This window comes from Zonotrichia leucophrys, chromosome 2, assembly GCF_028769735.1.
Source record: "Zonotrichia leucophrys gambelii isolate GWCS_2022_RI chromosome 2, RI_Zleu_2.0, whole genome shotgun sequence".
NCBI lineage: Eukaryota > Metazoa > Chordata > Aves > Passeriformes > Passerellidae > Zonotrichia > Zonotrichia leucophrys.
Window position 1 is genome coordinate 124891387 of NC_088171.1, and position 14497 is coordinate 124905883.

A 14497-nucleotide genomic window follows, 5' to 3' on the forward strand; every position below is an offset into this window, starting at 1 on the left:
GATGTTCCCCTTTTCTCTGGGACATAAACATCATGATGTTGTTGAACTCTAACATAATTTCCATGTTTCACCCTTTCCCCCTCTGCTGAAAGTTCTCTCCACAGACTTACCAAGAGAAGAGAAACTCATTGCAAAAACTGCTCTGGAGAGTCCGGAGTAATTTCCTGATGAGAGGTCTGAAATGAAAGTTTAGAATCTCGTTTCTATTTTTTGTTGCTGCTTTGTGAGTAGAAAAACTGCAGTATTTTTAGAAACAAATGAGGAACAAAGATTTAGAGTTGGTTTTGCTTCCAGTATTTTGAGCATTTGTCAGGTTCGTGAGAGTCTCCTCATGAGAGCCCAAACTAGGCTATGACAATACAACAGCATATTTTGTTTAGTCAAGAAGGACTTTCTCATTCCTGGATTCCCACACATTTTCCCAACACTACAATTAAAAATTAATTGTAGTGTTGGGAAAATTAATAAAATATTAATATTAAATTATATTAAAATTAATTAATAAAAAATAATACAAAATTACGCTACTTTTGAGTTAGGATAGGAAATCAGCTGGAAAGCAGCCATCAGTACTGCCCAACCACTTAGCCCAAGAAGCAGGACAGGCTGTCAAAGCCATTGAAAGAGCAGGAAGAGAGGCAGCAGCAAGCAAGACAGTGCAGGCACGCAGAGGCAAAACCCAGCACCATGTTTAACCATGTATGCCTGTGTATGACTGGGACCATGCTTTCACAGCTGAGTGGAAGGAAAATGGTCATCTTCTCTGCTCATCTCAGTAGATGATCTTCAGATATTTTAACAGAATCGATGCTGTTTAGATCACAGTTAACAGAACTGATCCTCTTTGGAGAACACAGATTGAATTACCCAAATGGACATTGTGGTGAGTCACTGGCACACAGTCAGAGATGTGTGAGGGTTTTCATTGCATCACCAGCACACCACCACTCTCCAGCTGTATAATCCTTGGGGTTCTGACACCAAAGAGAGCTCAGTCACAGATCTCTCAGCCAAAATAGTGGTGAGAGCTACCAAACCTTCAGCTCAGTGAGCTGTTACATCAAGTATCAGTCAATAACATAAATCCTTTATCAGGCACTGAAAAGAAAGCACATTTCTGAGCTGTTATTCATCTCCAAAAGAATATATTTAAAATACGTCGGCTAAAGTATTACCTGAAGGTGTTTGCCATTTTCCAAGAACTGTAGTAGGGATGTATTTCAAATATTGATATCCATGGTGGGTTAGGGGAAAATGTCTACACTGCATTAAGGACATCAGAGGCCAGGATTCAAGAGGAGAGGAGTGTTAAATTCAGCAATTCACCTAGATCCAGATCAAGTAGTATACATGTTAAAACTCACTGTGAAACCAGGGCTTGACTGAGGGATGGCAACATACAGGAACTCGTGGCTGAGCCACAGGAGGCACAAAAGGGATATCTGCCTGGGTTTACTGAATTCAGTGGCCCCACAAAGGTGAGGCTGAAGCAAATCTCTGCCTCAGACACAGTCAGCAGCCCGACTGGCCAAAAGGTGCACGTGGCCACACACATGCTACACACACACCTATATGCATGGCCAGCACAGCCTGAAACACCCAGCACCCAGACAAACATGGACAGGTTCTGTTCTGTTTCCCTCCCTGATGATCAGGATAAAGGTGCATAATTGGACATTAAGTTAAACCAGTATGGAAGCAGGTATGGAAGATATTTAAGCAGGTATGGAAAATACGGAGTTAGAAGAAGAGGCAGAGAACAGCTGGTGTGTGTCTGGTAAAAGTAGATGTGGGCACAGTGAGCTGTGAGCAGTGTGGGTCGCCAGGAGGAACAAGCTTGGGCTATAAGCAAAAAGGAGAAAAGATGTGCTTTAATCCCCTTGTGGTTATGGCCACCCATCTAAATGCCATGTAGAGGATTTGCTTTGTTTGGTGGTTTGGCTTTTTGTGGCCAAATAGATTCTAAGATGGTGTTTCCACCAGAGCAGGATGCTGCAAGCTGCTGGGGGAACAATGCCAAATCCCTCCCTCTCTAACCTTCCTGGGTGGAAATGGATGCAGTCAGGCAGCAGAAACTGCACTTGCAGCCTTGGTGGGGGCACATCCCAGGCCTTTGGCCCTAGGAGGTGAAGTGCTGCAGGTGCCCAGGGCAGGATCTCACATGGAGGAAGCAAACTGGCTGTGACTGCTACCTGGAGCAGGGCACACCATGATCAGGGGATACCAATCCACTCAGCCCAGCCTCAACACTGCAGGGCCTTTTTCAGCAAGTTGGTTTTGACTGGGCTGATTGCTATTGTCCATGCTGGATATTTTTCAGGAATTATGTATTCTGCCAGTAGCTGGGGATGGGTCCCTCATCTGTCACTCTCAATGAACTCTGCCTCCAGAAGGTGCCCAGTAGATACCCAGCAGTAGCTGACAAAGGTAGAGGTAACTGAATTTATCTGAGCAGTAAGAAATACCCTTGGCCTTTTCCCTTATCACTTTACCTGTTTATAAGATATTAATTCTGAAAGCACAGCCTTACATCAAAAATACAAATCATACTGATGTCCCTGTGTTGCCAACCAGGAGCTGTCAGAGGGGTTCCAGATGGAAGAGCTGTTGTTGTCATGGAGCTTGAGAATATCTTCAGTGCAATGTACATCTCCTACCCCAAAGTGCTCATAGGTACCATACAGGCAGATTCTGAGAATTCAGAGCCTATGGATTTGAGGGAAGAACTCTGTTTGGAGTACAGTTAAACTAAAATCAAAAAAGTACATTCTTCAATTTTTTTCACAGACTCCTATGAATAATCTGAAACTCGTGTAAAAGAACAATATAGAAATTCTTTCCTGATCCTAGAAAAACATTGGGAAGATGACACTTCTGAGATCACAGAACATTCTGAAGTGGAAGTGATCACCAAGTTCAACTCTTGAGTGAATGGCCAATGCATGGATTGAATCCTCAATCTGACCAACTGATTTAATCACCATCTGATCTGTAACTGTGTCAGGGTGACAAGTATATTTTTTTCAGGAGATACAGTGTCTTCTACTTTGCAAGCACTTTATCAACTCTGAAACAGTGAGAGATTTAAGGTTTTTTAGGTAATTTCATTTTTTTTCCTCTCTCCCTTCTTTTTTTTTTCTTTCCTCTCGAACTATCTAACTTCCAGCTGCTTGTATACCTTGGACAAATGGAATAATTTGTTGCCAATATGTTTCAGGTACAAGTAACTTCAATCTCTTATTTTTTATGCTCAATCAGATAGAAAATGCAAGTAGTAGAATAAAATCAGGCATGTTGTTTGTGCTTTGAGTATTCTACTCTTTTGCTGTAGTTCTTGCTCAAATTGCCTCTTCTTCGTGTACTGAGCTGTTGCCCTGTGAGAACATGTACTTGTGAAGCTGAGGAGAGGTGCACTGAATGATGACCCTCACAGCACGTGCTGCAGAGGTGAGTTAGCCTCTGCTGCTTTGACTCCATGACAATTTCAGAGGTGGAGAACAGGAGCTTGGTCCTGTATCCCTGGATGTGACTAAACCATGTGTATGAACAGATAGTTCTATGCATGTGTAGATCTACATTTATTGCACATCTTACCTATCCAAGGAATTTGGTGTGTCAATACAAGCCTTCTGCGCCTTTGACCAGCCTCACTTCCCTGAATCCCTTCTCCCTAGTAATTTCACATTTCCATTTAAAGAATGTTTTTGGGGCCTCATTGCTTTTCTCTGAATTGTCTGCATCGATCCATTCATTTTGGACAGCCTTGTTCAAACCTGAGAATGATCTCAGAAGCTTTGGTAGTGACAGGCAGAGCATGTGGATGACTGCAGCTTGTTGGCTATCCTCTGGACTGTGCATCCTGATAGGATGTTTGTGGTTTTTTGGTAAGGACACATTCACCACTCACTTTCAGTCTGTGATCTGCTATAAAACCAGTCTGTTTGCTCTACTTCTTGCTTGTTCTCCATCTGGTATTTGTGCTTTTGCTCATATTGCTTGGTGCATTTTTTTCCTCTTAAATATCCCTCTGGATTTTCAAGCTACTACCGGGGTCTGTTGGGTTCATTTGAATTTGAACCCTGCCCTCTGGTATGCTTGCCCTTTCTCTCAGCTCTGTACACTCCACAAATAGTAACATCATTATTACTGAGAAGATTGAACAGGACTGGACCGGCACAAATCCATGAGATCTGTCCTTCCACTTTGAGCTATTAACTGGCGAAACACGGTTTTGTGCATCAGTCTGTAGCAGCAGATTTATCTGGTGTAATTTATAGCATAATTATAGACACAGAATCATAGAATGGTTTGGTTTTGAAGAGACCCTGCAGATCATCCAGTTCCACCCTCCTGCCATGGGCAAGGACACCTTCCACTAGACCAGGTTGCCCAAAGCCCCATCCAACCTGGCCTTAAACGTTTCCAGGGATGGGGCATCCACAGCTTCTCTGGGCAACCTGTCCCAGTGCCTCACCACCCCTGCAGTAAAGAATTTCCTTATGTTCCATCTAAACATGTCCTCCTATTTTAAGGCCATGTCCCTTTGTCCTCTCACTACTTTGCCCTTGCAAAAAGTCTCTCTCCAATTTTCTTGTAGACATTCTTGTAGGCTGATGGCTTTGGTCATATTGTTACAACATTTCAGAAGTCAGCAGAGGTGACTAGTACTGTTCTTCCATCCACAGGACTTGTCATCCTGTGAGAGGAAAATGAGATAGGTTTGAAATGCCTTATCCAAATAGGCACTCATGCTTTAAAAATATTTTCTTCTTCAACACTACTTTTCTGAAGTCATTAACTTAGACCATAGTGATTGTGCCTGTATTTCACAACATGCTCTCTGTCCAACTGGAGTCAGAGCCAGGATAAACTGTTATGATGCCTCTTGATTACACCAAAATCCCCAGAAAAAAGGAAGCACCAGGGAGAGTCTTAACCTTGGTTCCTGTGCTCCTGGCCAGAGGGCTCAGTTCCTATCTGGAAAGCACAGACATTTATGCACCTAACCTTTCATAATCTAACTGCTCTATCTCTTGTTAAATGAAATTAAAACATTTGTGTTGACCGAGTAATTAGGGGCCTTGAATGTTATGTCTTACAGTCTCAAATTGCTTTGTAGTCTTTTCTTTTCCCACTGTTCATATGGAGAGGAGGCTTATAAAGGAATTACAATGCATTTACCCCTACAGATCTGTAGGACTCAGTAGGCTATAAAACTCCAAATGCAGTATGGTACAAGATACAAGAAGGTGGCACAATGCCATAGAAAGCTGCAAACCTCTGCTAGGAGATTATACAAGAAGAGTGAGGGCCCTACCTTCATTGCCCTGCAGATTTTTTCATATCAAATGCGCGAGCTTCCAAGTAAAACTTTAAGATATTTGCTTGGGAAATTCATACTAGGATCTGAGATGAATGAAACTGTTTTTGGCATGTATTAGTATTGTACAGTAGCTGGACACATTACATACCTCCCCTTTCCCGTAATTATGTTCACAGATTTCCAAAGCAACCCTAAGTTCTGTCAAACTTGAAGCAGGCATGTCCCACAGCTCCTCTGTAAATGTCTCCTGATGCAGCTTTAGCTGTGATACCACATCTATGGGCTTGAAAGACGAGGTGGATCCTTACAGTGGTTTTGAGCCCATTGCTAGCACAGGTACCTCTAGTAGGAAGTCTTATCCACAAGGGAGTGTGACACAGAGCATGTTTAGTTTGAATTAAATAGAAAACCCTTTTCTTCCTCCCTCATCTTCTTACAAATAGTATTATTAATACTGGTGATCACATTATAGCAAATATAAAAAAGATTTTAAAATATTTTTATTAATTCTTCACTGAGAAACTGGAAACAAATCCAGTTGTAATGCATTCACCCCACCCTTCCTAATCCCTGAATGATGGCATTTCTTCTAATTTTAGTTTTAAAATTTTTCATAACATCTGAGGAAAGTATGTTTAAACATTGATTTTCTTCTTGAAAGGTAAAAAAAAAGCAAACTTTCCTTTGAAAATCCTGCATGAATGCTGTCTAACACAGCTTTCCCTCTCTGTAGCGTCTCAGACACAATATTATTCCCAATGTTGTGGTGCCCTTTAGTCCAAATAACATTTTCTTGTGTTTCTCATCTGCAGCAGATGGCCAATATCCAACCACAACATTTTTCATTGAAATGGCGAGGATATGCTCTAATTGCCTCCCTAACAAAGACCTTGATTACATCTAAATTCCAGGATTTCTGAAGGCAATTTTTTCATGGTATCAGCCTATTTGTTTCTGAGTGATTATGCCTTCAGCACTAACCTTTCACTCCTTTGTATTCCTGAAAGCAACAGAACATCTTTAATCCAAAATGAAAATTAGGCAAGGTAGCAATGTCTTAAAAGGCACAGTTGAGCAATTTATAAACAGCACAGTGTTTAGCAGCATAACACAGTTGCTTCTTGGAAAAAATGCTGTAAGCAGCGAGGACTTCTTATGCAGCACAATTGCTTTAATAGCACAGCCCCTTCCCCTCCCCAAATCTTTGCTCTTTCTAGGGCTGCCCAGCCACACACTCACTGTCCAGTCACACTGTCCCAGCAGATGACACGGTTTCTGTGTGAAACAACAGCAGGTCTGTACATTGAGCACCTGGGTGTGTGTGAATTCACCTTACAGGAATACAGTTGCTCCCAAAATGAACTTCAAAGAGATGGACAAGAGAAGTTGAAAGCTGCAGGAGAGCCTATATTCTCTGCACCACTCCATGTGGAAAAGACTGAGATGCAGGGTCCAGTATTCCAGGTTTAGCTATACATCACCAGGAGATGTTTTCTATCACAAATTGCCACATTTTGCTCAGTCCAAGGAAACAGCTTTGGTACATGGAGTCCAGATGTGTCTTTCATTTGATTTCAGTGCTCCCCATGGGAGCACAGGGGCTGAGAGGGGCTCTTGCTGTGACAGCTTTCTTCTCCTTCCCCAGCAGATGTCAGAGAGGGCAGAGGCAGGGAATGGTGCCAGACGTGCAGCAACTGGAGGATGAGTACCCCATGCAGGCAATTTCCATCACCTCAGGAGATGCAGGCAAAACAGTGGTGAGACAGAGGCTTAAGAAACTTACACAAAGAGTGACCAGTGGGAGAGGAATCTGAGTGTGGTGTTTTCAACTGAGCCAGGACTTCATTGCCTGGAGTGGGTGCCTGATGAAGCTGATTGCTTTAAATAATGCTATTTATGCACAGCATCACACTGCCAATATTTCTAGGCTAGGCCCATACGCAAGCTAGGAAAATACCAAATGGATTGTTTGTCAATGTGAAAGTACATTTAAAGTCACAGACATTGTACCTCAGCCTAGATGTTCATTCCAGAAGTATCTGGCCTGTATAAAAAGTTTAAGAAAGAAGAAAAACTAATTCATAGTAAGACCTGAAGAAGACCTTGAGATTCAAAAGTTCATATTTCCCCTAAATTCTCCTGGAGACCCCAAAGATTGCTTTACAGACAGCAATAGCCCAAAGTGCTCAGTTTCTGTGCTGATTTGTACCACCTGCCCTATTGTTTTAGCCTTCAACACTATCAGTGCTGCTGCACTTATCCTGTTCTGGAAAGTCTCCAGCTCTCATGACATTTTTGTGTGACCTTTGTATAGAGTGAAAGTGCCAAATAGTAGGCTCCTAAACAGCATATCTGTATTTAGGTAGGAATTTAGCTATCATTATTTTAATTCCAAATCTCTGGAAAAATAACTGCAACTAAAGTTTTCTTTAGAAGAGGAAGAGAGAGATGGATTATGTCACAGAAACAGAGATGACAGTAAATAAATAAATGAAGAGTAGATGAGAAATCCTTTGTTTTTATTCTGTTACTGTTTCCAGATCCAGTAGTTTGTACCGAAGTAAACATTTATTTCCTTTGCCTAAGGAAATAAAAAGCTGAAAACTAATACCGATTGGAGAGAAGATTTTGCATTTAACTTAAGAAGTATTTACAGGTTGCATTAGGAAAAGCCAAGGAAATACAGAGCTTGTTTGCTGCAGTATCTTCTCCCTTGCCTGTGGCTCACGGGTGGGAGGTGAACTCTGCTTAAAAGGCTCTGGAAAAGTTCCAGCTTCCAAGAGCCAGGCTGGGTGAGCAGCTCCAGCAGCTTCACTGGGACTGTGTTAGACTGCAAGGGAAGGGAACGAAGAAACTGCAGAGCAGAAATCCAGATTCACAAGTCCATGTCAGGCAGATTCTGAGCTGTCAGAAACATCTCTGGCTCTCTGTTAAGACACTAGGAGAATAATCTGGAGGGCCATGTATAATGAGAGTTCACACTGTATGCCTGTTCTTATGGAAGCCTGGTAAAATATCTTCACTCAAAATACGTGATTACATTCTGTTTGCAAAAGATGATACACGAGGCATCATTCTGCTTCCATTCCTTGTTACAATCACTGAGGACTGGAGTCACAGAAACTCTGATACTCATAGGGGTGAGTTTTAATGGTAAGGTTAAAGATGGGGCATTTGTCCCTTCATCAAATGTAGAGACCAGGATAAATTTTTCCTTAAAACTGCTGTCCATAAACCCCACAGCTTTCTCTCACTGCTTGTATTTTCTAGGATTCGTCCTGTTTGCCCTCTGGCAGCTGCCTGCAGTTAGACTGCATCTACACAAAAATGTACCCAAACCTGGGCCCAGATTCTGGCTTTTCCAGTGGTGGATAGAGAAGAAAGATGACCTTTATATCTTTCATTTGCATATGATATCCATCTCCTCACTCTCTGCTTGGCTAAACCAGTTTGGATTCTGACGTTCAGGATCTGTCTTAACCTTGAGCACTTGTGCTCTTGCCTGTAAAACCAGTAGGCAAAGGTTCATATCAGCTCTGCTGCTCTTAATGAGCCAAGATAAACACATGAGCCTCTCACAGTTGCTTTAACCCCACCGAGGAGGTGGGAGCTCTGTGTGATAGCCCAGAGGCCGTGACACAGGATGAAATGTGTTTAGTGTGAATGTGGCAGCGATACTGACCACTGGCCAGTCGAGGCAAGTATTAATAACCTGCCACAGTGCTTTTTGGTTAAATAGCTTTCCAGAAGTTTCTGGTTTTTTTTTTTTTCTAAAATAAAAGCAGAGTAAGTGCAGTGGAAGGAATGAATAGTAGCTACTCAGTTAGGCTTGACAGCAAACTGTACCCAATGCAACTCCTCTGTGTGGTTAATGTTGAGCATACATTTAAATACTGTGCTGGAAGTGGTCTTGATTGCTGAGCACTTTATAAATGAAGCCCTCTAGCCTTAGGGCTTCTGGAGTTCATTCACACCTGCTCCACACTTTGTTTCATGGGTTTATCTGCTCTTTTGGCAGACAGATATGGAATGCATTCCAATTTTTTCCCTCCAGTATCTGTTTTCTTCCAAATAAATGCCAGCATATAAATCCTGGTACTAAAAGTAATATAAGCTTCTTGAGATTAGTATGAAACAATGATATGCTAAGACTATAAGGCTACAATGACATATCATACTGAATGTCAAAAATTCTGGTGGTAAAGACAATTTTCCCTGCAGGAGATATTCAGCAATAAAATCTTTTGTGGGGAATGAATATTGAGTCCAGGAGATTTTTTTTTACACAAACCAAAGAAGCAGTGTTAGCCCTCTCTCAGATACGGATTACTTGCATTTCACTGTTTTACTCAGAAATAGTCTGACCTTTTGTGTACAGACACCATCAAGAGAAAAGACAGCACCAGTCAAGAAGTAAACACCAATCATTCATGTGGAGCCAAACACTATTTTCTGTGTTGAGAAGCTTTTATTGGATCACCACAACATTTTGGATTAGTTATACTATGGCTCTGAAATACCAAATTATGGTGTAGTCATTTTCCTGATAAAAGGAAATAAAATAAAATAAAATAAAATAAAATAAAATAAAATAAAATAAAATAAAATAAAATAAAATAAAGAAGCACAGTGCATGAGGCTTTGGTCACTGAACTAAGATGATGTTTTAGAGCCAATTCTGGTTCGGTGCAGAGAGGGAACTTCTTCACACTCTTTCATAAACTCTGGTGCAGACAACCCCTTTCATGGCATATTCCTAAGGCATAAAGGAAAATATTAATATAAACATTTTGCTGACAGCAGTTGTGTCTGCTGCAGTAACCTCTGAAGTCAGTGAAAATCCAGATGTCATGTTTTTAGAGCAAACAGCAAAGCTATTTTTATATTGCAAATAGAGCTGTTCTATTTTAACAGCTTTAAACTTCATTAAGTGGCATTTAATGACAAAAAGATTGCAAAATTAGGCTCAGCTTCCACAAACTGGAAGCTGAAACAAATTTACTTTCCTTGGTATTATTGCTAACTTGTCAGAAATGTTAGCCTCACCTAGTTTTTATGTCATGGCCTACCAACGCTTTCAAATTTTCGAAGTAGTAATGTTTTTTTTTTTTTGTGTAGAAGCAGAAGTAGCCTGGGTATCTCAAAGGTCAGGCTACAGGCCCAAAAAATCTTTGCTCCTCTGAGTCACAAAATATTTCTCTTGACCCTCTCACCCCTCTCACCCTCAGCCTTCAGTGGCTGCTGTTGACTCACAGTCACAGGATGCATGCGACAAAGGCAACAGGATGTTAAAAAAATACTTCCTTGGTCTGCAAAGGAGGAGGAGGAGTCCTCCACATCCCTCTCTGAGGCAAGGGGCAGGCAGCAGGACGCTGACAGAGGAGGAACTTTTACCTCTCTGCTTCAGAGAGGTATTCTCATTATTAAACCTTTGAAGAGGGTTTAATAATGAGAAAGTCTTACAAAAAATGCAGCCATGCAGAGATACAAAAACAAATCAAACTTCCTACATGAAGGGAGGTTTCAGGAGTGCTGGAGATGGACTTTTTACAGGGCTGTGCAATGGCAGGACAAGGGGGAATGGGTTAAAACTGAGAGAGGGGAGGTTTGGATTAGATACTAGGAAGAAATTCTTTACCGTGAGGGTAGTGAGGCACAGGAACAGGTTACCCAGAGAAGTTGTGGATGCCCCATCCCTGAAAACATTCAAGATCAGACTGGATGGGGCTTTGGGTAACCTGGTCTAGTGAAAGCTGTCCTTGTTTGTGACAGTAGGTTGGAACTAGATGATCTCTAAGGTTCCTTTCAACCCAAACCATTCTATGATTCTATGTATGAGAACTTATAAGAAAAGACAGTCAGAACAAGCTAACATGTAACAGTGTAATGCTGCTGACTTCAAACAAGTTGCTAAAATTAGTTTGACTCCAATATTAAAAAACTTTAATGAACAAAGTGAAATCTTAATTTTAATAGTGACCATTACAGCTAGGAGTTTTATCTCTCTGGCTTGGCCAAGTAGTGAAAAGGAGCGAGCTGTTTCAGGGACAGCAGTATCCTGCTTGTAAACTTTTGTTTCCATTTCACAGGTTTCTGTTATTTTTAAACCTTATTCCTTTTCAGAATAATAATGTTGAGAGTGGTAAGTATGCTGTCAACTTATGGCAGCTCTGCCAATATAGTCACTTTAAAGACAAGTTGCTGTATGCAACAACATTTATTTCTTTCCAGCTGTTTTCTAAGCTTGGTTCCATTTTTCTCTCCTTTAATTTGTTTCATTATTCAAAGAGTAAGCCAAAATTGATAGTCTGTTTACACAGAAATGTGCTGAAGGCTGTATCCTTCTGACCTTTAGCAGTGTACAAGGAACATGAACTTACCACCACCATCTTCCCATCAACAAGTCTTCTCTTTATCGTGGTCTCTTTGCCATTCCACTTCTGCACTTGCACCAATGACCCTTTCTCCAAGGTTACAACACTCTGCAAATTCCAAGAGAGGAGTTTCAGACTGCAGGCTGAGCTTTGCAGTTTAGAGTAGCAATTCACCTTGCGTTCAGCAAACTATGCACTCGGGCATAATGGCATGCTCAGTAACATTATATTCAGCACTATACTGTGTCTTCTTTCAGTGCTTTATTTCAGTAGTTTGGAAAACTCAAGGTGAATTAAGAGAGTAGGTAAAATTTCCGCTGGTGTTCTATGAGATGTTCAGACCACTCAGAGATCATCAGCCCCCTTACCTTGACTTTCCGGTCATCTGCTGTTGTTTCATCAAACTGCTGGCCCAGTTTGAAGGAGATGGCTGTATTTTTGAAGGTGCTTTCAGTTCTGATGGTCACTATGTCCCCTTTCATACTGATGATCACATCAGGCCTTGCCAGGCCACCTAGTTTCCGGGCAGCTAAGCCCACTCCTGGAAATCAGAAACAAAAAAATCATTGCATTCTAGAAGCGACAAACTCAGTATCTTCTCATTATTCTTCAGTGGAAGAATAAGGAAGAGTTTCTTCTTGAATACTTCAATGCCTGATTTAGATGAAACACTCATTCTTTAGATGAGACACTACTGAGACAGAGGTAGGAATGGAAATCTCAGTGTTCAGGGGCTGAGGCAGCCCCAGCTGGTAAGAGTGCACCTTCAGCAGGAAGTAAAGATATACACAATTATAGAGCTGTGCGCAATTAGCTAAGAAGAAACATGGTTGGTTACAAATCTGCATTAATTTAATATAGATAGAATAAGTAGAAAAATTAAGAGGAAGAGTGTGGTTCTCATAAGAAATAGTAAAAATCCTTTTAAAAAATCCTTGACAAATCTGAGAATTTGTACCTTTGTTAATAGCTGCAAGGAAGAAACTGGGCACTGAATTGCCAATATGCTGGTTCTTATATTATAACATACTGAAGACTGGGTAATTCCTCAGTTGTTATTAACATCCTTTAAGGATCCTTGCATCTAAACCTCGGTGAAAAGTACAAGTATGAAATATAAAAACATGGAGGCATAAGAGCTGAGAGCTGCAAAGAGCTTCCAGGAAAAACCCATGCCAAAAACCTTTTGTATTGCCTTATCCTCTCCAGTCCAGTTCATTGTCTACAGGCTGTGGGGTTTGGGGCAAGCAGGAATGAAGCCACTGGTGATGGATCACGGCTTCATAAGGGCAGAAAAGGGATAGCTGCAGTTAGTGCAATGCTAATGCTATGCCATGCTCAAACGAAAAGATCTGTAAAAAAGGGTATAGTTATCTACAAAGTATAAAACTATTTGCAGTAATTATTCCATACTAAGCAATTCTGTTCAGAGGTTCAGAAAAGTATCTGCAGCTGGACTTTCCTCCCACATTTGCCCTGGCTAATTAATTAACTGCAATTCTTTTGTTATTCAGTCTAACATTTCAAATAAAGGGAATCAGTGAATCATTTATACAGCAAAAGCAATGCAGTAACTGACTGTCTATGCACTTGGCACACAGGAATGAAGCCAGCATTAAAATGAAAAACAATGCTTAATTTGTTACGTTCCTGGCATTCTTCAGTAACAGATAGATTCATTCACAGTATTTAGATGTCTGAAACTACAGTGTCATGAGACATCAGCTCCATTATATATTGTGAATTATCATAAGTCACAAGTTTAATAGTGCAATCAAGAGGAAACAAAAAAAATCTGTATCCCCATAGATTACTCTCATGACAGAAAAACTTATTAAATTGATTCATATCAGTTAGGCAGAAGTAAATTTATAATAGTAATTCATCACCTACCCTTTTTAATTTGGATGCTAAAAAAAAGACATTAAATTATGTTTGAAGAGTAAGCTTTTTTTGGCAAGAAAGAAGGCAGCATCCATGAGCAGAGCCTTCCCAAACTTACTAACTAACTTACTAAGAAAAAACTTACTAACAAAAAGGAAAACAAAAACAAACAAACAAACAAACCCAGAACATTTCTCACCCAATTCTTTCATATAGTCATCAAAATTTTCACTGGAGATGAGTTTCCAGGTTCCCACAAATCGGTTACACATCGTTCAGGCTTTGTGAGGCGCTGCTCCTGCAGAGAGAGGCAGTGGCCACAGCAGCTCTTGGTGGCAGTCAGAGGCTGTGTGGCCCAGGGAGGTTTAGTGGTCTCCCTTTAAAGAGGTCCCGTGCCTGTGGCAGTGGGGGTTGGCCAATAGGGGAGGCAGTGCCAGGGCGAGACAATGTGCACCTTGTCCAGGGCAGCCATGCCAGCAGCAACGCTCTGGGTGACGCTGCCTTGGCTCCCCTCACCGGGCACACCAGGACACGGGGAGTGCCTGGGGATGGGGATGGGGATGGGATGGGGATGTGATGGGGATGGGATGGGGATGGGGATGGGGATGGGATGGGGATGGGGATGGGGAAGGGGATGGGGATGGGGATGGGGATGGGATGGGATGGGGATGGGATGGGATGGGAGGGAATGGGATGGGGGTGGGATGGGGATGAGGATGGGGATGAGGATGGGATGGGATGGGTGTGGTTGGGGATGGGATGGGATGGGGATGGGGATGGGATGGGGATGGGATGGGGATGGGGATGGGATGGGATGGGATGGGGATGGGATGGGATGGGATGGGCATGGGGACGGGGAAGGGGATGGGGATGGGATGGGGATGGGATGGGATGGGATGGGGTGGGTGGGGATGGG

The 14497-nt window shown here is 41.8% G+C and overlaps 1 protein-coding gene across 1 annotated transcript; it reads right to left on the reverse strand.

Annotated features, from left to right (window-relative positions):
- Positions 1–9968: 9968 nt before the first annotated feature.
- Positions 9969–13907, reverse strand: LOC135443348 (myelin P2 protein-like). Its single transcript, XM_064703561.1, has 4 exons — positions 13781–13907; positions 12066–12238; positions 11704–11805; positions 9969–10079 (listed from the first exon to the last, which is right to left on the reverse strand). Exons 1-4 carry the CDS (start codon positions 13851–13853, stop codon positions 10029–10031), a joined length of 399 nt encoding a protein of 132 aa, XP_064559631.1. The 5' UTR covers positions 13854–13907; the 3' UTR covers positions 9969–10028.
- Between the last annotated feature and the right edge of the window lie 590 nt (positions 13908–14497).

Coding starts and splice junctions, on each gene's coding strand:
- LOC135443348 (XM_064703561.1), bottom strand. CDS start 13,853: ATGTGTAACCGATTTGTGGGAACCTGGAAACTCATCTCCAGTGAAAAT. Junction 12,239..13,780: donor TGACTATATGAAAGAATTGG/GTGAGAAATGTT, acceptor TCTGATTTCCAG/GAGTGGGCTTAGCTGCCCGG. Junction 10,080..11,703: donor TTGATGGGAAGATGGTGGTG/GTAAGTTCATGT, acceptor TTTATGCCTTAG/GAATATGCCATGAAAGGGGT.